We start from the raw sequence: 23762 nt of genomic DNA on the forward strand, positions 1-23762 counted from the left end.
CGGCAAAGACTGGTTCATCCCAAAGATCCAGTCCCCCGGCACAAACAGAGCAATGTTGTGTATGCTGTTCAGTGTCAGGAGGGCTGTGATCAGTCTTACATCGGGGAAACAAAACAGCCACTGGCCCAAAGGATGGCCCAGCACAGAAGATCAACATCATCAGGCCAGGACTCTGCGGTCTACACTCATCTCCAGGCCAGCGGTCACTCTTTCAGGGATGAAGATGTTCACATCCTGGACAGAGAGGAACGATGGTTTGAGAGAGGAGTAAAGGAGGCCATCTTTGTGAAAAGAAATCGTCCATCATTAAACAGGGGTGGAGGCCTCCGGGTTCAACTGTCCCCCTCTTACAATGCTGTGATTGCTAGTATCACTCAGCCCTCTGTGAATAGTAAACAGCCATCAGTGTGCTAATGATCCATTGTTAGGCTGATGGTCCTTCTTGAGCATGTGAGCAGCTGGTTTTGGTTGTCAGCAGCAAAACTGGTTGATCCACTCTGAGAAGGTGCTATTTAAGAGACTGAGCTGAATACAGCACCTCAGACTGAGGAAGTCTCTTGGATGAGAGACAAAACGTTTCTACATTTTTTTGTTGTTTTGCTTTGTTTTGTTTTTTTTGAATGTCCAGAGGACCAGATTTAACTTTTTTAGGTTTTTCTACCTGGATTATTGAGCATGCATCAGGATACTCCATGTATATTGGGTGGCGATTATAACCTGGTTTTAAATCCATCAATGGATCATCAATCGCTCTTCTTCTAAACTGTTTACACTATCCGGATCTGCGGTGGCTCTGACTCGGGGCATGAGAGAATTAGGTTTGGGGGACGTATGGCGTTTACGTAATCCAACCAGCAAAGATTATTCATTCTTTTCCAATGTCCACAACACATATTCAAGAATTGACATGTTTTTGACCTCACACTCACTTTTGTCACAAATTAAAACCTGTTCTTATTTAGCAGCTACGATTTCAGACCATAACCCCGTACAAATGAAATTAGAATTTAATCAACCAGTTTCTTCTTCTCCTAGATGGAGATTCAGAGAATATCTTCTTAGAGACGCTAAATTTATCACTTTTATGAATACTAAAATTGACATGTATCTGGAAGTAAATTTAAATACCTCCTCACATTCAAATATATGGGAAGCATTCAAAGCTTATATGAGGGGGCACGTCATTTCATATGTTTCATATAAAAACAAACAAAAAAGGGAACAGCTTTCTCAATTAGAAAAAGATATAAGGACTCTGGAGATTGACCATTCAAGAACAAAACACCCAGAATTACTTTGTCTTAAAACAAAAACGGATTTCATATGACAACCTGTGTACTAGTAAAGCTGAGGCAGCAATGGCTAGGACAAAACATCATTACTACGAATTTGGCAATAAAACAAGCAAACTACTGGCGTGGCAGATAAACAAGGAGAACAATGAAAAATTTATTCAGAATATTAAAACAGATGATGGTAGACAATTAGAAAATACAAAAGACATAAATTTGGAATTTAAAGAATATTATCAATTGTTATATAAATCTGAGCTTGACAAGGACAGTGTAGATATAAAACAAATTTTAAACCAATTACATTTACCAAAGATTAACACAACCGACAAAGACATACTGGATGGTGAGATAGGTGAGGAGGAGGTTCGACTTGTTGTTAAATCGTTACAAAATAATCAAGCCCCAGGGCCAGACGGCTTTCCATTTGAATACTTTAAAACCTTTTCAAAGAAATTATTTACCCCTCTTACAAACATGATCAAGGAGGCATACCAAAAGACAGCACTTCCCCAATCTTTAGAACTTGCAACAATAACATTACTTCCCAAACCTGGAAAAGATGTACAAAAGTGTGGTAACTATAGACCCCTCAACCTTCTCAACTCCGATTATAAGATCTAGTCTAAAATAATAGCATCTAGACTGGAGAAAATAATACCAAAAATTATTCATGCAGACCAAACAGGTTTTGTTAAAAACCGACAGGGAGCAGACAATATCCCGAGGCTGTTTCATATTATTGATTTTGCTAAAAGAAAGAGGTATCCCCTGGCAATACTTTCTATGGATGCTGAGAAGGCGTTTGACAGAATTGAACTGGATTTTCTTTTTGAGACCTTAAGAGCTATGAATTTTGGTGAAACCTTTATTAAATATGTAAGAACACTCTTTAATGGCCCTAGATCACATATTTTGACTAATGGCGTTCTGTCGGACACCTTCTCGCTCTCCCGAGGCTGTAGACAGGGCTGCCCAGGTTCTCCTAGCCTATTTTACATTGCCATAGAACCATTAGCAATTGCTATTCATTCTGACATCTATTGCAGGTATGAGGGTAGGTACAGAAGAACATAAACTTGCGCTATATGCAGACGATCTGTTAGTAATTATATCTCAGCCATCTAAATCCTTTCCATCTTTACTGGCATGCCTGGGGTCGTACAGTGCAGTTTCAGGCTACAAAATCAATTATTCCACGAGTGAAGCATTTCCACTTGTAGAGGAACATATATCTGTGATATATTATCCATAAATTAAACGGATTCATTCATTTTTCTGGACTGAATAATATCGTGCATTGAAATTAATTAAATGTAACGTGAGGCGTTAATTTTCTTTGACCCATCAAATGAATGCGGTCATTTATTAACAGAATCAAAGTTTAACATCACACATTTACATTAATTTGGCAAATTGATTTCAACAACAACATAATTAATTAGCAAGCTTTACAGTCAGGAAAACCATACGGCCATGATTTTCCAGTTTCACAACAGACATTTCTGAAAATATCTGGAATGATTACTGGCAAGATAGAAGGGTTTAAAGATGGGGGATGAAGGAGTTAAAATTGAGAGAGAAGATGGATGAGGGGTTGTTATGTGTCGGTATCAGAACGGCACGCTCCGTTAAGATCCCAGCTTCCTCCTCGGTACACTTAGGTGGTGTAAATCGACTCTTTACCTGTAGCAGGTGTCTCCACTGGTACGGAGTTCCATTTAACGCACCCTTTCAGCGTCTCCGTAGGAACAGCTGTGAATCGTCCGAAGTAGTGACAGTATTCCGTCCGACACAGGTTCACCTCTCGGTTGGGCTCACATGAGTTGTGAGTCCGTCAGAGTTCCACTCAGATGTGGAAGATTTCATAATTCCCACGAGACTCGGAAGAACTCCGGATCATGTCTGAACCTCCTGTACTCTCCAGCACTTCTTCCGTTCAGTTTGCTCTCCGAACTGAACTGCTCTCCCACCGCACTCGACTGGCTGGAACTAGGAAGTGCCGACATTTAAAGAGTTCTATTTCCGGTTCATTTGGGAAGTTCCTGATTGGTCGATCGACCAAACAGGGGTGTGTTTTTGTGACGTAAGAGGTCACTAGAAGTCAGAAAAACAGAAAAATTGTTTTGGAACGGACAGAAGATGTTTTTGAGACAGACGAGAGAAATGTTTAGGCGAGTTGGGGAAAACAGGTGCCAGCTTCTCTATTTACGTCTGAGAGGATATAAAAACATGACAGTTCGTTCCAACAACTTGTCTTCGACCTTTGACCGACATCACAACTTACACTTGCTCATTCCAGACAGGAAATCAGAAAATGCATGAATTACTCCGTAACACATTCTAACTTGATTTCTACTTTGAATGAGGATTAAAAATCACTAATACTGTTTCACAGTTGATTTCAAATGAGTAGTTCACTTCAACATTTAAAAATGGTTTGAACTAAACACACTTTGATTATCAAGAAATTTGTAAGATAATAATGATAATAAAAGAGAGTGTTCTTTCAATTGATCAGTGCAGGACACACTTAGAAAGTCTCTGGGTGGACTTGATTTTGTGTTTCTGGACTCAAATCAATGAAATACAGTTCTTGTCCCAGGAAGGCCCTCAAGGCCAGATTTGACCTGAGGCTTAGTTCACTACACACTTAATATGACAGAGCAGGAGACACAATTATTAACTGGTTCATTTGAATGGTGCCCGGATGGTTTCACATACCTTGGCATTAATATTAGTTCCTCTTCTGATCAAATTTACCAAAAGAATTACACATCATTAATTAATAAAACTAAAACAGAGCTGGAACGATGGATGGATCTCCCACTATCTTTAATTGGCAGAGCCAACTCAATTAAAATGTCTATATTACCTAAATTTATTTACTTATTTCAATGTGTCCCCTTAAAAGTGCCAATGAGATTTTTTAAAGATTTGGATAAAGCAATATCTCTATTTTTATGGCGAAAGAAGGTCCCAAGAGTTAAGCTTCTTACTTTACAGGCTCCCTATGCTAAAGGCGGTTTAAATTTTCCAAATTTTAGCTTCCCAGTTGCGTATTCTATGGATGTGGATTCACTCAAATGCCAATGATGTGAGGTGGTTCTCGATAGAACAACAAGAATTAAAATCGATGTCATTTGCAATTATCTCCTCTTTGACTTCAAAAAAGCAACTCTCTACAATTACATCAAATCCTTTAATTTTAGCCACCTACAATGCATGGCTTCAATTACATTCTCTCTTAAACCTAAACATATAGTTGTTGGTTAACATACCTCTCAAAGGTAACCTTAACATTCCCCAACCTATAGCAGATGGTATACTACAAACTTGGGTCAGAAAAGGCATTAGAACAGTAGGTGATCTTTATACCAATAAATTCTTTGCCAGCTTCAGTCAATTATCTGAATTTTATGACTTACATAGACATAATTATTTCAAATATTTACAGATCAGACACTGGATTAAGAGCCAAACATTAGAGATATTTCCAAATAAACCAGAGGAAACACTGTTTGAAACATGTTTATTGGATTCCAAACGTACCACTACAAAAGGACTTATCTCTTGTGTTTACAAAATTGTTCTTGACTATTTACCAGATTATGAGAAGTACTCAAAAAAATCGAACTGAGAATCGGACTTAAACTGCAAATATGATGACAAAAGCTGGAGCAGGTTATTAAATTCATCCCAAACAATATTAATATCAACAAAACACAGGCAAATTCAATTTAATATTATTCATCGTACATATTATACCCCTTACAGGTTGAATAAACTGAATGCCAGTATCACTGACAAATTTCAGAGGTGTAAGATATCTGTAGGAGATCTTCTTCATATGCTTTGGAGTTGTGTACACTTGCAAACCTACTGGAATAATGTAATTCTGATAACATCAGCAGTTTGTGGGCTTTCTTTAGATGCTGACTCCAGGTTTTGGATACTTGGAGATGTTATGTCCTTAAAATTCTATCCTTGCAATAAATACTTTGTTTTGTTAGCATCATCTGCAGCAAAAAAGTATATACTTAAAAATTGGAAATCTATGGAGCCTCCAAACCAGAAACATTGGATCAACGAACTGTTGTCATACTGCACTCCTGAAAAAATTCTCCATTCGACACGTGGGTCATTGGCTAAGTTCGAACAGATATGGACTCCCTTCTTGGACATTCTAACCAGATTAGATCTGGAAGACTGATCTGATCTGTATTGATCTTTACCGTCTTGTGTCAATTCTTTCAATATTTTTGTTATATTCTTTTTTTTTTTAAACTCTGGCCTTTCCAAAATATATTTAATGTTAAATGTAATATTACTACATGTGTTTCTACATGGAGAGAGTGGGTGTGGTGGGTGGGTTTTATTTCTGAAGTTTGTTCATTTTGTTTTGTTTTTGTTTATCTTGTGTGTATTTTTTGTGTATTAAAAAGGAAAAATTGTAATTTTGTACACTGGAAGTAGATTATGTATGGTTGTACATTCTGAATAAATATATCTATACAAAAAAAAAAGAAAGCTAAAACAAAGAGTGAACCTTACCCTACTCACAGGGACTGTCGTTGCCATGGTAACGAAGAAAGTTACCCCCCCCCCCAAGTTGGGCAGCGCTTCAACAAATGTCTTTGTTTGTAACAATGGGTTGTCAGGATCAAACATGCATTTTGCTAAAAAAAAAAAAAAAGGTGTTTATGTGAAATAAGGTATTGCCATTTTCAGCAAAAGCTATTGTGTTTCTCCTTCATAGACTTTGAGGGGAGGTTATAATTACATTAATTATACAGTCAAGTTACACCCACTGTGATAGCACTCTGATTAGTTAAGTTCAGGGGGAACGACTTCTGATGTATTAGGTAAACAGACACCAGAGGTCAGTTGTTATGCAGATGTTGTCAAGGCAATTGCTGAGATGGGTAGTTGCTGAAAGGAACTCTCTGGAGAGAGCAGTCTGATGATGGAAGAAGTGGGTCCTGGTTGAGAGTTGGCTCTGAGCCAGCCTAGAAGTCCATAATACACTCAAACACCCAGGAGTGATGGTGCTTGCTAAACGAATCACAGTCCTGAGAAAAGACATCCTTTCTTGGGACAGCAGGCTCTCCCTACATCCGTTGTGTTAATGAGAGCGATGGACATCTCCCTGTCAGGATAAAACGTCTTCCTTCTGATGAGAAAACAACTAAGTGCCAACTGAGTTTAGACACAATGTAGTTCACGAATCTGAGATAAAGCTTGCGTACATTTTAACGTTAGCGCTAGAACCTTAGTCCAAATTCAAAATACTCTTCTCAAAGTCTTCAGACTACCTATATTATTTACCCTTTTGAAATAATACTATTGGTTATTCATTCGTATTTCATGTTTGCCATATTGCTCAGCTGTGACTGAGTGTTCAGAGCAGTCGTCCTCCAATATAAGAGTCGGGGGTTCGACTCCAGCAGCAGTCACATGCTGAAGTGTCCCTGGGCAAGACCCCGAACCCCTCGTTGCCTCCGATGTGTGTCCCATTGGTGTATGAATGTGATCTAAAGCACCAATTAGTCTTTTTAGAATTATTTGTTCAATTAACTTTGTAAAGATCTAGTAGAGTGCTGTATGAATGGGTATATGAGGATACAGATTATAGTATAAAGCACTTTGAGTATCTTAATAAGATATAAAAGACACTTTATAAGTACAGTCCATTTACCATTTACCATATTGTCATTATTCAAACCGAAAATAAATGGTACTGAATTGTGTATTTAAATTACCAGATTCTTTGTCTTTTCTTCGAGAGAGGGGGCTTAAATTTGTTACAAGGACTCACATATATATTTTGGGGTTGAGGCCAGTCAACATTTATTACATAACTTTGGTTAGTGTATACCCTGTTAAAAGGTGCTCAAACCTCAAATCAGACCTCAAACCTGCCCACTACATTTAATCTTTTTTGGTGCCCAACGTGGGGCAATGTTTGATTTACCTGCGAAGAAAGACTTGAATGTTTTAACTAGGGATGCACCGATCCACTTTTTTACATTCCGACCCGATCCCGATACCTAGAACTGAGTATCGGCCGATACGATCCAGTTCCAATATCATCATCATCGTTGATTTTATATGAGGCTGTAATAATCTCCTCTCAAGTACAATTTGTACAAATATATGCATGCATGTCCAAAAAGGCAACTTGAGGTAAGTTTTATTAATGTTGGATGTTTTAAAGTTAGAATTAAATTCTGCTAACACAAAACATGTTTCTTTTTATTCCTAGCTTTAAAGTGGATATTAAAGTGATTAATTTAAGTGATTGTTTAAAGTTATTTTATATTTTATAAGGGGCAGATATAATATTTTTTTCTTCTTTCTGCACTCTTTTCATTCAGTGTTTTCTTTTTGATGATTTTTTTTTTATTTTGTTTCATTTAAATGAATGAATAAATGAATCAAATTAAATGTTAAATGGCTTCAAACACCTGCTAAGTTCATGGCATAAACCAACAGACATGTTCCTGCTTTTAGTATTTTACATCACTTTATAATGTAGCTGTTTATGTTTTTAATATATATAATTTTCAAATCATGTTTTTTATGATTTTCTACTGTTGTACTGATAAATATCTCCTGGAGGGTAAACTATATCTTGACTGCAAGTATCAAGCTGAGAAATCCTTTGTTTTCTACAACTGATAGTGGTTGGTTATTAATTATGATCAAGTTTAGCAACTTCTCTGTAAACATTTGAGCTCCGCGGTTTCAGTGACATCTACTTCTTGTTCAATCGAAGCAAGCAGCCTGATTTGGGGCAGCCGCACTCAATCTGTCCCTCCTCAGAGACGGGCAGACTGAGCGGGGCAGATTGGACACGGCTGGCCGGGGTTGAGTCGCCTCTTTCGGTTTGACCAAAGAGTACTGCCCCGTTGAAGCCACAGAGCTCGAATGTCCATTGTAAAACTAACTTTACCGTGGTTTAATGTGGCGCTATGGCTCTGCAGACATTTCACAATGCGGTCTTGTGGTGTTTTTAGTGTAAAATACTTCCACACAGCGGACATGTTTAGATGAAAAGTTTATTAGCTGTTAGCCACAGTGCTGCTAACTCAGCCCTCACGTTGTAGCTGGCTGCAAACTATGAACTGGATTTCCTAAATGTGAGGCGGGTCTTATTACTCTGGGTTCATGAGACACGCCGCCGTTCATGAAATCCATTCCATAGTTTGAAGCCAACATGCATCATGGATCGGAAATATCGGCAGGAGGATCGGAAAATCTGATACGTAAACTATGCTGGTATCGGAGGCCAATACCGATACTGGATCGGATCTGCCCCATCCCTAGTTTTAACACGCTGATTAATTTTTGGACTGAGTTACGAGAGAAACACTTTCACTTTCCACCTCTGCTGCTCTGATCAGGAAGACAGAGAAAGGGGGGCAGACCGCTGCTAACGGGGCTGTGCTCTCTCTATGTGTGCATGCTGTGCTGTTATGCTCTGTGCTACTGCTGGTTTTTCTCCTATTCATCTGTTATTAAAATGTCTAAAGCTATGATACTCTAAAAAGACTGTTTAGCGCTGATGATAAGGATTGGAGCCGACGTTTTAATGCATGCATGTTTGATTAAAAGGCCTTAGAGTGAACGTTTCATCATCTCCCGATGGTGACGGAGTTTTGAAACTCAAGTTCACAGGAGTTACGTCACTGCAAAAGTCCGGTGAAACGGTATAAACTCACAGTTAAACCCTCCATGTTATTTGAAAGACAGTCTAGCTAACTGATCTTAACGCTGTTTTGGGAATGGATGTATATGTTTGTTTGCTCTGGAAAGACTCACCATAGTCACCCGAGCAAAGTAACAAAAAGATGTAAAAAATGCTCTGAATATGTTTGTTGCTTTGCAACGCAGTGTTATGACGATTAAGTGTTCATAGTTCCGTCTTTATTCCTGTGTTTTAAAAAAAAATGTAGAAGTGTTTAGGAAGCCTCAGTACTTTGTCTGATGTCAATCAGAGTTCTCAAATTTAACTGTTACATTTTTGAGTTGGAAACTGGGCGTAAATAGTGTTAAAGTCTGTCTTTTCTTCTAGAAGCTACAAGCTAAAGCCATAAATTGTTGACGCATGTGCAGAGAGTTGCATTGCGTAAAGTTTAAAGTACAGCATTGTTCAGCTTAGAAAGTGCATTTTATGCTGGGGAAAGGTTTGCCTTGCTTTCTTTCTTCTTTTTTTTTACTTTTTATTTTAAGCCTTTTTTTCTTTTTTGCACAATTGAACATCTAACATTCCCCCTTCATTGAACATTAAAAAAAATATAAAAAAAAACAAACAAACAAAAAATGTCACAGCACAAGAATTACCCACATCTTTAAAAAAATAATCACAATAAATTTACAACAGCAATGAAACAAAATCATCTGAAAGTCACAACGAACCACCCATCAAGATGTCAGATACACCTCCACACAGCGCCACCTTTGGTCAAAAAGATCAATGGTCATTTGTAGAACTGATATCAACTTTTCCATAATATATACTTGTTTAACCCTCCGTTTCCATTCAATTATTGTCACCAATTATTATTGGTTTCAAGTGTTTCCAATTTACAGTGATTAGTTTTTTTGCAACCAGTAATAAAATAAATACTATATATCTCTGATTTGAGTTTAACTATGCATTTAACATAACCCCAAGTATATAAAACAGAGGATGGAACCTGATGGAACCTCCATCTGCATAATTTTCTCAAGCTCCACCTTGATATTCCTCCAGTATGTTTGGATAACAGGACAATCCCAGAATGTGTGTGTATGGTCACTTATTTTCCCACATTTTTTCCAGCAGTATGCAGTTGAGGGATCCTTTGCAAAATTAGAGATATTAAGAGGTGTGTGAAACTACCTCATTTTCAATTTCCAGTCATATTCTTTCCATAACTGACTGGTAATCCCTCTTTGGCTGTCTTTCCACAGATTATCCTATACTTCATCTTCTATCAGGACATTTAACTCCAATTCCCATTTCTCTTTAATATACCAGGTATTCTGGTTAATATCAAGTGAGAGCCTCTTATATAAATTAAAGAAATGTATTTTTGTTGGAATTTTCTTTTCTATAATGGAAATAAAGTATTGTTCTATATCATTTGGATCTTTATTAATTCTCTCTTTGTCTTTATGGTTCATAGTGTAATGTCTAATTTGGAGATATCTATACATATCTTTTGCTGGGAGATCAAATTGCTCCCTAATCTGTGAGAAAGATTGAAAACATGTTTCTCCAATAAACTGGTTGAGAGTCATGAGACCTTTGGTGTTCCATTTTCTGAACCCCTGATCCCATACAGGGACCAACGTGAAAAAGAACACTTTGCTGTGTGTTTTATGGTCAGGTCCACTCTGTTTGAAAGATACAGACAAACTGTCTGCCATTTTGATTTAACTCTCCTTAACAGCAGAAGGAGACACCCACTAGAGGAAACATTTCCTCCTTGCTTGAAGCCAAACCTTCGTTTGTCAGAGACAACGCTCTAGTCCCATCTAGTGGTCAAGTTGTTACAAGAACGTGTGGACACTTGTTGAAAGCTTTAAAACTTTGTTTTTATATCTGAAAAAGGGATTAAAAATAAGTTTACCAATCATCTTTTAACATACCAACAACATTCAATCCTGAAAAGTAAACAATTCTGGTTGTTTTACTTTAATAATTTAATTAGAATCTAATAAAACTTAAAAAGTTTTAAAGTTCTAATTTCGTTTTAAATTAGAAACTTAACTGTGAATGAAAAACACGTCATTCTGAGTTGAATGTTGTCTTTGTGTTGTCATTGTAGTGGTAGCGTTAGTTGATAAAATAAAGTGACTAGTTTGGATTCTGTGATTTTAAAGTTTGAATTTGAGAAGGATAACACTTTTTCATTTAAAGGTTTTCACTCAGAACAGCAAAAGGTTATTTTGTTAATTAGTTGACTTACCAATACAAGATATTTAAATCATAATACTGAACAACTGTTCAGTCAATTGTGTTAAAGCTAAAAGGCTTAACTTTTAAGTTTTTGTTTAGGAATTTCTAAAGAAAATAATCATGGCAGGTGTAAACACTTCACCAGAGTCTAGCAATGTTGAAGGAGCCAGGATGGAAAATTATTTTTCAAACCTAGAAGAGGCTTTGGAATATCTCTTGACAGAATTGAACTTAGATTATAAGAGTCTGATTCAAGGAAAAAAAACACCAAAGAATTAGATCAAATAATAACAGACTTAGCAAAACACATGCTAGATGAAAGACCAACAGACCCCCAGGTCTTAACAATGTTAGCTATGCTCGCAGGAGTGAGTACAAAGAAGCTGGAACAAGCTGAATTAATTTTAAACAGAGCCTCAAAGAAATTAAAAACAAGGAAGCGAACTATATATCATCTAAAGGATGGCAACAAGGAGCTACAGAAAGAAAATACCTCATTAGCTCATGCAAACGACAAATTAACAGCTGAAATGGCTGCTAAAATAAAAAATGTTGATCTACTCAGTAGGAACCTACTAGATGTAAATTCAAAACATGAAACTGACATGCAGGCACTTCAAAATAGGCTCACACAAGAAAAGGAAGAAGCCTCAAAAACACATGCAGATCTCCAAAAAGCTTACAATCAAATAGAACTGTTTCAAAAGGATAATGCCGCATACTTTAATTGTATACAGTAAACAGGAAGAGATTCAAACTCTGAGAAACCAAATCTCTGAACTAGAGGAACACGTTAAAACCCTAACCACGAGAGAACATACAGTTCTACATCCCGAATCTACTTTCAGGGGTCTCCACACTCCTCCACAGGTAAGGAGATCCCCTGAACAACTTTCTTTAAGAGGTCTCCACACACCCCCTCCCATAAGGAGTTCTCCTGAACTAGCTTTTTACAGTCACCTCCACACACCCCCTCTGGTTATTAGACCCCCTTTACAGTCTTATCGAACTCAAGTTGATGAACAAGGACCAGGAGGATCCTCAGGTATGTACATCCACAGACCTTTGTCCTCCTGGTAGGTTGGAGACAACTGCTGGTAACATCAAGAGTTCTGAAGACTGAACCATCCTCAAACCAAATGAGGACTCAAGCCCAACATGGTCCAACAGACTGTGAATTGGACAAAATTGCCAAGAACATTTCTCGTTTTGATTCCACACCAGGTGGTCAAAATGACATTAAAGCCTATCTTGATGACTTAACATTCTACCTAAGAAGATTTCCTGAAGTTACAATTCAGTATTATATCTATCTGATAAAGTCAACGGCTAGCAGAGAGGTTGACAGTCCATTACCTTAGTAATGGACCGTCAAGTCCATGAACTCGTACAGTTCATGTACGAGCAGACTTGTGTTTGCTACACCATTCTCTAGAGAGAGAGTTTTCAGATGAAACAGTACAATTTGGTCTGACTTCTGCTCTAAACACCAGACAAGGTAAACAAGAGCCAGCAATTAACTATTACTACAGACTCCTAAATGCCTATTTCAGGTCTAATAATTATCCGGGGATGGAAGAGGATTTTAACTTCAAAACTCACTTCATTTAAAATCTCCATCATTCAGGCAACACTCAACTTGGTGTAATGGCTAACCCACAAATAGGGATGTGCGATATGGCATAAAATTCATATCACATTATGTATTTTGATGGGTGGCGGTAACGATATATATCATAATATATATATAATTGGGCGGCTGTGGCTGAGTGGTTAGAGCAGTTGTCCTCCAATGCGAGAGTTGGGGGTTCGAATCCAAAAGCAGTCACGTGTCGAAGCGTCCCTGGGCAAGACACTGAACCCCTCGTTGCCTCTGATGTGTGTCCCATTGGTGTATGAATGTGATAAAAGCTCTGATTAGTCTCTTTAGAATCATTTGTTCATTTAGCTTTGTAGAGATCTAGTAGAGTCATGTATGAATGGGTAAATGAGGGCACAGATTGTGTTGTAAAGCGCTTTGAGTATCTCGCTAAGATAGAAAGGCGCTATATAAGTACAGTCCATTTACCATTTACCATAATATGTTTTTGGTGTAAAACTTGCAATAGGAATGAAAAAAGCATAGGGTGTCCTTTTGCCATCATTTATTTTGAAAACTGCTATATCACAAAATAATCTCAATCAAGAACATTTCACTACTAGGTCCATAGCGTTTTTAAATAATTAACAAATCAAGTATTAGGCTTCTTTCTTGTAGTGCAAAACAGTGCAAAAGTTACCAAATGTAGTTTTAGCCATGTGTTTTAAGCAAAATAATATGTTGTTAACTCTTAACAGCTTCCAGTATTCTCACTTAAGAAATGAACAGCAACAGAGCAACATTTTACACTGAAACACTTAACTCTCTAACCCTCTAGTGGGCGTCTCCTTCCGCTTTAAGGAGAGCTGACACAAAATAGTGACCAGTTTCTTCTGTGGCTTTTACCAGAGGGTCTTGCTGTAAAATCACACAATACAGCATTCTTTTCACAGATCAGAGAGTAGGTTTAACCCTTTTTATTTTTAGCTCAAATGAACTCTCTAAAGCTGACCAACGAACTTTTGACGGGAAAAAAATACTTTTGACAGGACACAACATTTTGCGCATGCATCCGAATACGAGTACGGCAAGCCAGCCATAGTTAGCTTGTAGCTTCGCTACTTAGCTCTCAAAGAAAGGACTTTAGCACCACTTACACACAGTTTTCAACTAAAAAAACGTAACGGTTAAATCTGACAACTCTGATTTTATGCTTTAACACCACTTACACACAGTTTTCAACTAAAAAAAGTAACAATTAAATCTGATAACTCTGATTTTACATCAGACACAGCATTACTGTGGTTAGCCGGTAGAATACAGATCTCTATCATAGGCTAAATGTCTATCGATTCCACTGTGTACCGTATATATTGCGCATTCCTACCCACAAACAGCCACAATCCAACAGTTGCGTGAATGGTCGTCTTTAGCTTTTCAGAAGGTGAGACAGTCTAAACCAACTGAACCAACAGTCCTCTACATTCTCTACCACTGGAACTTGAAGGAACATGAGCAAACTCTGACTAACACCGAACCTAATCATCCCCATTCATCACCCAAGTTTAAAAGAACATAACAGCATTTTTCTTCTCCTTGAATCGCCACCTTATCGTGGTAGAGGAGTTTTTGCGCCTGAATGATCCTAGGAGCTATGCTGTCAGGGGCAATTGCCCCTGGTAGGGTCTCTCATGGCAGATTGGTCCTAGGTGACAGGCCAGACAAAGAGTGATTCAGAAAATTTTTATGGACAAAACAAAACAAGGAACTCAGTGTCCCTTGCCCGGACGTGGGTTACCAGGGCCCAACCTTAGAGCCAGGCCTGGGGGAGGGGCTTGTTGGCGAGCGCCTGGTGACAGGGTCTCTGCCCATGGGGCCTGGTCGGGCTCAGCCGAAGGAGCAACATGGGCTTGCCTTCCTGTGGACCCACCACCCACAGGAAGGGCCATAAAAGTCGGGTGCATGATGCTATGGGCAGTGGCCGAAGGCAGGGACCATGGCGCTCTGACCCTGGCTTACCAAAACTAGCTCTTGGGACATGGAATGTAACCTCTCTGGCAGGGAAGGAGCCTGAGCTTGTGTGCGAGGTTGAGAGGTACCGACTAGATATAGTTTGGCTCACCTCAATGCACAGCATGGGCTCTGGAACTGATCTCCTTGAGAGGGGTTGGACCTTATTCCACTCTGGAGTTGCCTATGGTGAGAGGCGTCGAGCTGGTGTGTGTCTACTTGTAGCCCCCTGACTTGGTGCGTGTGTGTTGGAGTATTCCCCGGTAGATGAGAGGGTGGCCTCCCTTCGCCTTTGGGGAGGGGGTTGGGGGGACTGGCTCAGACTGTTGTTTGTGCCTACGCGCCAAACTGCAGTTCAGAGTATCCGGCCTTCTTGTAGTCCTTGGCAGGGGTGCTAGAAGGTGAACCAGCTACGGACTCCTTTATTCTGCAGGGAGACTTAAATGCCCATATGGGTAATGCCATATGGGTAATGACAGTGTGACCTGGAAGAGAGTGATTGAGAGGAACAGCCTCTCTGATCTGAACTCGAGCGGTGTTCTGTTGTTGGACTTCTTGCTAGTCTAGTCATAGTTTGTCCATCGTGAACACCATGTTCAAACATAAGGGTGTCCATATAGCCCCTTATCCACAGGGCCTTTTGGGGCTCCTATGTAACTAGTTCGGACCGATTGCGTGGTTTATCCACAATGCCTTCAGCGGTAGAACCCACTCCATTTTTGGGACCTACTTCTCTGAGGTCCCAGGTCTGGTTATTGTTGGGTCTAGATGTGACATCAGCGCACTGTAGGTCACTGATTGGTCAGGGGGCGTATTCATTGGTGGAGGGTGGAGATCAAGGAGGTCATCCATTTTGATTGTGTGTTGTTTTCTGGCTCTTCTTCTTCTAATACATGTTAGTGGTGCTTAGAAAAGAGCTTAATGTAGCACTAGCACCACCAGCTGGTAAGGTGCATTGATATTAATAATCTGCCCACTAGAGGTGAACAACCCACCCACTAAATGGGAAATATGGGCACTATGGAGACAGAAAAAAAGAGGTCCCACCAGAACCGGACACAACAGGGTCCAACAAGAACCGGCCCTGTGGATAAGGGGCTTATGTGTACTTGGCACCAGAACGCCCTAGGTCGTAGATCGATAATTGACTTCATAGTCATGTCATCTGATTTGCGGCCGTTTGTTTTGGACACTCGGGTAAAGAGAGGAGCTGAGCTGTCAACTGATCACCACCTGGTAGTGAGTTGGATCAGATGACGGGGGAAGATGCCGGACAGACCTGGTAGACCCAAACATGTAGTGAGAGTTTGCTGGGAATACCTGGCAGAAGAACCCGTCAGAGAGACCTTCAACTCACACCTCCGGGAGAGCTTTAACCGCATACCAGCTGAGGTGGGGGACCTTGAGTCTGAGTGGGCCATGTTCCGCACCTCGCTTGTTGAGGTAGCTGCCTTGAGCTGTGGCCGCAAGATTGTCGGTGCTTTTCGCAGTGGTCATCCACAAATTCGGTGGTGGACACCCAGGGAGTCTGTCAAGCTGAAGAAGGAGTCCTATCGGGCCTTGTTGGGCAGTGGGACTCTGGAGGCTGCTGAGGAGTACCAGAGGGCCAAGTGGTGTGTAGCCTTGGCTGTTGCTCGGATGTGGGAGGAGTTCGGTGAGACCTTGGATAGAGACTCTCGGTCGGCTCCGAGGAGATTCTGGCAAACCATCAGGTGGCTGAGGAGGGGAAAGCAGCACTTTACTAACACTGTGTTCAGTGAAGGTGGTGTGCCGTTGACTTCAACCAGTGATGTCGTCGGGAGGTGGAAGGAATACTTCTCGGACCTTCTCAATCCCACCAGCATGTCTTCCATGGAGTAAGCTGAGTCGGGGGACTTTGGGGTTGATCCGTCTATAACCGTGGCTGAGGTCGCTGAGGTAGTTAAAAAGCTCAGAGGCAGCAGGGCTCTGGGAGTGGATGAGATTCACTCTGATTTCCTTAAAGCTCTGGATGTTGTAGGGCTGTCTTGACTGACACACCTTTGCAACGTCACATGAACATCGGGGGAAGTGCAGACTGGCAGACTAGGGTAGCAGCCTTGCTGGACGCCAGGAGAAGGCCTCTCTGAAACCCCACCAAGGTAAAGAGTCGACGCTCGGGTACCATCTAGCTGAAATCACCGGGAAACGTGCTATCTGGTTTCAAACAAGATAACTCCCCATCTTTTCTTTATTATCTTAGTTAACCCTAAGTATCCACTTTTCCTTCAGAAACTTTACTCCATCTCTATATTTCTCTGCCAGTAAAGATAAGCTCAAAAGCCTTCAGACATTAATTTAAGATCTAAGGATATGTCTGTTGTTTTTATTAAGTAAAACGTGCCAAGTTTTATTAATCAGAGCCGATCAGAATAATCAAGTGTACAATGTTTTGATGTTAAATTTTGATTCTGTTAATAAATGACCACATTCATTTTGATGGGTCAAAGAAAATTAACGTCTCATGTCACTGATTAGACCATCTCCAACACAGTACCTCTGTCACATATCTGTCAAGTAGCTCGAAAAAGAGAGAACCCGTTATTAAATATTGATTGTAGTGGAGCTCTTGAGCTAACTGAAGCTAATCTAGCCCTATCTCACTACATTTCTGGGGTAGTAGTTCCCCTTTTCAAAAAGGGGGACCGGAGGGTGTGCTCCAATTATAGGGGCATCACTCTTCTTAGCCTCCCAGGTAAGGTCTATCCAGGAGTACTGGAGAAGAGAGTCTGTTCGTTGGTCGAACCTCAGATCCAGGAGGAACAATGTGGGTTCCGTCCTGGTTGTGGAAAGTCCCCCGACTCAGCTCTTTACCCTCACTAGGGTCCTTGAGGGGTCATGGGAATTTGCCCATCCAGTCTACATGTGTTTTGTGGACTTGGAGAAGGCATTCGACCGTGTTCCTCGGGGTACACTGTGAGGGGTGCTCCGTAAGTATGGGATTGGAGGCCCGTTGTTACCGGCTGTTCAGTCCCTATACAAGCGTTGCAAGAGTTTGGTTCGCATTGCCGGCAGCAAGTCGGACCCCTTCAGGGTGGGAGTTGGACTCCACCAGGGCTGCCTGTTGTCACCGATTCTGTTCATAACTTTTATGGACAGAATTTCTCGGTGCAGCCAGCTGGCGGAGGGTTTCTGGTGTGGTGGCCTCAGGATTCCATCTCTGCTCTTTGCAGATGATGTAGTCCTGTTGGCATCATCGTGCCGTGATCTTCAGCTGTCACTGGAACGCTTCGCCGTCGAGTGTGAAGCAGCTGGGATGAGAATCAGCACCTCCAAATCTGAGGCCATGGTCCTCAACTGGAAAAGGGTGGATTGCTCTCTTCAGGTCGAGGGTGAGTTTCTGCCTCAATTGAAGGAGTTCAAGTATCTTGGGGTTTTGTTCATGAATGAGAGAAGAATGGAGTGTGAGACTGACAGACGGGTTGGTGTAGCATCTTCAGTATTGCAGATTCTTTACTGGTCCGTTGTGGTGAAGAGAGAGCTGAGCTGTAAGGCAAAGCTCTCTGTTTACCGGTCGGTCTATGTTTCTACCCTCACCTATGGTCATGAGTTCTGGGTATGACTGAAAGAATGAGATTGCGGATACAGGCAGTTGAAATTAGTTTTTTCTGCATTGTAGCTGGACTCTCCCTTAAAGATACGGTGAGAAGTTCAGTTATTCGGGAGAGACTCGGAGTAGAACCGCTTCTTCTCCACATCGAGAGGAGCCAGTTGAGGTGGTTCGGGCATCTGGTAAGGATGCCCCCTGGGCGCCTCCCTAGGGAGGAGACCCCGCGGAAGATGTTCACATCCTGGATAGAGAAGAACAATGGTTTGAGAGAGGAGTAAAGGAGGCCATCTTTGTGAAATAAAATCGTCCATCATTAAACAGGGGTGGAGGCCTCCGGGTTCAACTGTCCCCCTCTTACAATGCTGTTATTGCTAGTATCACTCAGCCTCCAGTGAATAGTAAACAGCCATCAGAGTGCTAATGATCCATCGTTAGGCTGATGGTCCTTTTTGATCATGTGAGCAGCTGGTTTTGGTTGTCAGCAGCAAACTGGTTGATCCACTCTGAGAAGGTGCTATTTAAGAGACTGAGCTGAATACAGCACCTCAGACTGAGGAAGTCTTTTGGATGAAAGACAAAACGTTTCTACATTTTTTGTTGTTGTTGTTTTTGCTTTGTTTTTTGAATGTCCAGAGAACAAGATTTAACTTTGTTAGATTCTATGGACAGATGACACAAAACTGGAACATTTTACAATTCATGTCACCTATGTGTTTACAGATGCAAAACTAATATGTTCAAAAAAGGGACAATATATTTAAAGTCGAACACAAAGGAGAAATTCATAGGAACACAGTTAAAGTTCTGGGACTGGTACAATGAAATCTCAAGACTATCAAGACATTCTGGAGCAGTGTCTGCTTCCCAGTATCACAAAGCTTGGTCTCACATGCAGGTCATTGGTCGTTCAAGAGATATTGACCAAAAACACAGCTAAAAACATCCAAGGATGTCTAAGAACAAAACTATGGATAATCCTAAAGTGGCCTACTGAGCCCTGATCCAAATATTTTGGAACATCTGTGAAAGAAGCTGAAAGAGGCAATCTAAAGAAGACACCCTTTAATCCAGAGACAGCTGGAGAGGTTTGCTCATGAGGAGCGGGCCAAAATACTTGTCAACAAGTGCAGAAGACTCATACATACATTACATACATTTCTTGATTACAGTGACTGAGATGTGCAACAAAATCTTGGGTTAAGAATACCTTCAAAGTTCATGCTCAATAATCCAGGTAAAAAAATCCGACAAAGTTAGATTCTCTGGACGGTTTCTTTGCGTTGAAACGTTTCTTCTTTCATCCAAAAGACTTCCATCAGTCCGAGGAGCCACAAAAAATTCTGTCTTATAAAGAACACCTTCTCAAAGTGTGTCAACCAGTTTGATGGTTTCTGGTTGTTGTGGCTCCTCAGACTGATGAAGTCTTTTGGATGAAAGATGAAAAGTTTAAACAAAAATAAACCATAAGGTGAGGGATGTCATCATGGAGACTGATGAAACAATGGTCTCTTTTGATGTCACATCACTCTTTACGTGCATTCCTGTTGATGATGCAGTAGAGGTGGTCAGTTTAAAATTAAAATCAGACACCACTCTGAGCAGCAGGACCATGCTTTCCACAGAACAACTGGGTCAACTCTTGAAACTGTGCCTGCATTCAACCTACTTCACATATGGGGAGCAATATTATAGGCAGAAACATGGGTGTGCTATGGGGTCTCCAGTTTCTCCTATTGTAACCAACCTGTACATGGAGGAGATAGAAAAGAGAGCCTTGACGTCCTTTTCAGGGACACCACCAAGTCATTGGTTCAGGTATGTTGACGACACCTGGGTTAAAATTAAATCTCAGGAAGTCCAACATTTTACTGACCACATCAACTCTGTGGATAAATACATCAAGTTCACACGAGAAGATGTAAAAAATGGCAAGTTGGCTTTCTTGGACTGTGAGGTCTCAGTCTCTGATAGAGGACATTTGCAAACTGATGTGTACCACAAACCCACCCACACAGACCAGTATTTGCAGTTTGACTCCCATCACCCTTTAGAGCACAAGTTAGGAGTCATCAGGACTCTGTATCACAGAGCAGACAGCATCCCCACTAGCTCAGGAGCCAGGCAGAAGGAGAAATCCTACACAAAACAGGCTCTAGAGCAATGTGGATATCCTAACTGGGCCTTCCTGAAAGCAGGGAAGAAACCCAAACAGGACTCCAGTCAGCCATCAGGTGAAAAGGAGGAACCCAGACCAGTGGTCATTCCATATGTTGAGGGAGTATCAGAGAAACTGAGACGTTTATTTTCTAAACATAACGTCCCAGTGGCTTTTAAACCCCAAAATACATTACGGCAAAGACTGGTTCATCCCAAAGATCCAGTCCCCCGGCACAAACAGAGTAACATTGTGTATGCTGTTCAGTGTCAGGAGGGCTGTGATCAGTCTTACATCGGGGAAACTGAACAGCCACTGGCCAAAAGGATGGCCCAGCACAGAAGATCAACATCATCAGGCCAGGACTCTGCAGTCTACACTCATCTCCAGGCCAGCGGTCACTCGTTCAAGGATGAAGATGTTCACATCCTGGACAGAGAGGAACGATGGTTTGAGAGAGGAGTAAAGGAGGCCATCTTTGTGAAAAGAAACCGTACATCATTAAACAGGGATGGAGCCTCCGGGTTCAACTGTTCCCCTCTTACAATGCTGTGATTGCTAGTATCACTCAGCCCTCTGTGAATAGTAAACAGCCATCAGGTGCTAATGACCCATTGTTAGGCTGATGGTCCTTCTTGAGCATGTGATCAGCTGGTTTTGGTTGTCAGCAGCAAAACTGGTTGATCCACTCTGAGAAGGTGCTATTTAAGAGACTGAGCTGAATACAGCACCTCAGACTGACGAAGTCTCTTGGATGAGAGACGAAACGTTTCTACATTTTTTTTGCTTTGTTTTGTTTTTTGTTTTTTTGAATGTCCAGAGGAGCAGATTGAACTTTTTTGGGCAATTTCTGAGAGTTTATGACACAAGATGTTATGATCCACAATGTCAAAAGCTTTAGACAGGTCTAAGAAAAGTGCAGCACGATTATCCTTAGCATCCAGTGCTTCAACAATGTCATTAATGTCATTTTTAACAATAATCAACAGTTAGTAGGTGTCAAAGTGTGTTTGCAGATGGTAACGTGTCTGTTTTGTGTCTCTGAAGGCTATGTGGAAGCCTGCATATGACTTCCTAGTCACGTGGGCTGCTCAGATCGGTGACAGCTACAGGGATGTGATCCAGGAGCTGCACATGGGGCTGGACAAGATGAAGAACCCCATCACCAAACGTTGGAAGCACCTGACAGGCACGCTGATCCTGGTTAACTGCCTGGATGTCCTGCGAAGCTCTGCTTTCAGCCCCGCTGCTCCAGATGATTACGCTATCTGAAGCAGTGTCTTTTCTACCCTGCCTCATTTTGCTCTGCTGTCTTATTTTTCCTATGAGGTTATTTGGGAGGCACTACAACACTACCCCCCCCACCACCACCACGTCTTCACTAAACATGGAGACTACCAATTGCACATATTTTTATATTTTTGTACCCAATTATGGCACAGCATTTATGTAAAGTGACAGAACTCTGTGGTTAGAAACTGTGGATTTAACTTTTGTTAAACAAAAAACCTTTTAAATATTGTAACTTTGTTTTCTTCACTTGTGTCAAACAGACTATTTAAAATCGCAGCCAAATCAAGTGATTTTTCATTTATTTGATTTGAGTTTTCCTTTCTGAGCGCCAAATACTGTCATTTAGTAAGATTTGAAATGTTAGTTGTTCAAGGTCATCATTATCAACGTTTATAATGATTATAATTTATTCAGTGATTAGGGACATTTTGAACTTTACAAGAGTGGTGTTACAACCCTTGGACTGAGTCTAGGAGGCACAGGGTGTAACACAAATTGTAAACTAAACGCAAAGCTAATAACTCAAAAAGAGCCCAGTTTGGCATTACAATGATTTATTCTTCTATTAGTTCAGGGCAGAAGGGAAGCCATGAACTTCAGGGTCTCCAAGGCCAAAACAAGAAACAAAAGAACACTCCTTCTGGCTAGAAAACAAAATCACCTCTTATCTACCAAAACAAAAACTACAATTCTTGAGCTCCCTGGCTGGCCACAAAACAGGAGTAAAGTTTGTTAAAAGAAACCCCACATTTCTAAACCTTATTTAATACAATGTAGGTGTTAAAACTTTTCACTTTTTTGTTGAGCTTAACTCAAAAAAGTTAAGTTTCAACCCAAGGTTCTGTTACTACCTGTTATAATCTGAAATATTTGTATTGTGGCCTAGTAAGCACAATCTTAATTGAATTCAACTAAATAAAATAAATTCTAACAAAAATGAGGAAAACAAATGTTGATTTATGAGCCTGTTTTTACTACGGGTTTTTGTGTGGAAGAAGCTTGAGAGTGAGGATGTTTGGTTTATTCAGTCTAGTTCATAGTGTGTGTGTGGTATGACTCATTAATTCTATTCAGTTTATTTCTATAGCGCCAAGTCACAACAGAAGTCGTCTCAGGGCACTGTACATTTGCATACATAAAACACCAATTAGTAAAAGCTCTCTATCTAAGGAAGCAGCAGATTGTGTTGGATCTTCACTTCAACACAGTCTCCAATCCTGAGCAAACACAAAGGAGACAGTGAAAAGGAAAAACTCCTTTTAAGAGGAAGAAACCTCCAGCAGAACCAGGCTCATGACAAGCGACCATCTGCTTAGACCGGCTGGGTTTGAGAGGACAGGAAGTTGAAACAGACAAACATAGAATGGCAGGTCCAGATGTACTTTCTATAGGAGGAAAAAAAGAAAACACATATTGGGATAAAAATAATTACAAATACAAACTGGTGGAGGTGAGCAATTAAAGACAGCAGCAGAGTGATGAAATGCGGTCAGTTTGTCTTCCAGCAGTCTAAGCCTATAGCAGCATAACTAAGGGACAGCTCAGGAAACCCATGCCAACCCTAACTATAGCATTTATCAAAAAGGAAAGTCTTAAGCCTAATCTTAAAACTAGATAATGTGTCAGCCTCATGGACAGAAACTGGAAGTTGGTTCCACAACAGAGGAGCCTGATAACTGAAAGATCTGCCTCCCATTCTGTCTTTGGAAACTCTAGGAACCACAAGTATACCTGCAATATGATAATGAAGTGCTGTGTTAGGAAAATATGGAACAATAAGATCTGTAATATAAGATGGAACTAGGTTGTTGAGAGCTTTGAATGTTAGAAGCAAGATTTTGAATTATATTATATTCTTAATTATTAATTATATTCTAATTAATATTCTATTGCTAGTATCACTCAGCCCTCTGTGA

At 40.5% G+C, this 23762-nt stretch overlaps 1 protein-coding gene across 1 annotated transcript in view; it reads left to right on the forward strand.

Moving 5' to 3' along the window:
- LOC119419398 (SH3 domain-binding protein 4) overlaps positions 1 to 21825 on the forward strand; it is an 87443-nt gene extending 65618 nt beyond the window's left edge. The window contains exon 4 of the mRNA XM_037686707.1: positions 21601 to 21825. Coding sequence (XP_037542635.1) covers positions 21601 to 21825 — 225 coding nt within the window. The remainder of the gene's footprint in view (positions 1 to 21600) is intronic.
- Positions 21826 to 23762: the final 1937 nt, after the last annotated feature.

Source organism: Nematolebias whitei, chromosome 13 (assembly GCF_014905685.2).
Source record: "Nematolebias whitei isolate Nwh7 chromosome 13, NemWhi1, whole genome shotgun sequence".
NCBI classification, from domain to species: Eukaryota; Metazoa; Chordata; class Actinopteri; order Cyprinodontiformes; family Rivulidae; genus Nematolebias; species Nematolebias whitei.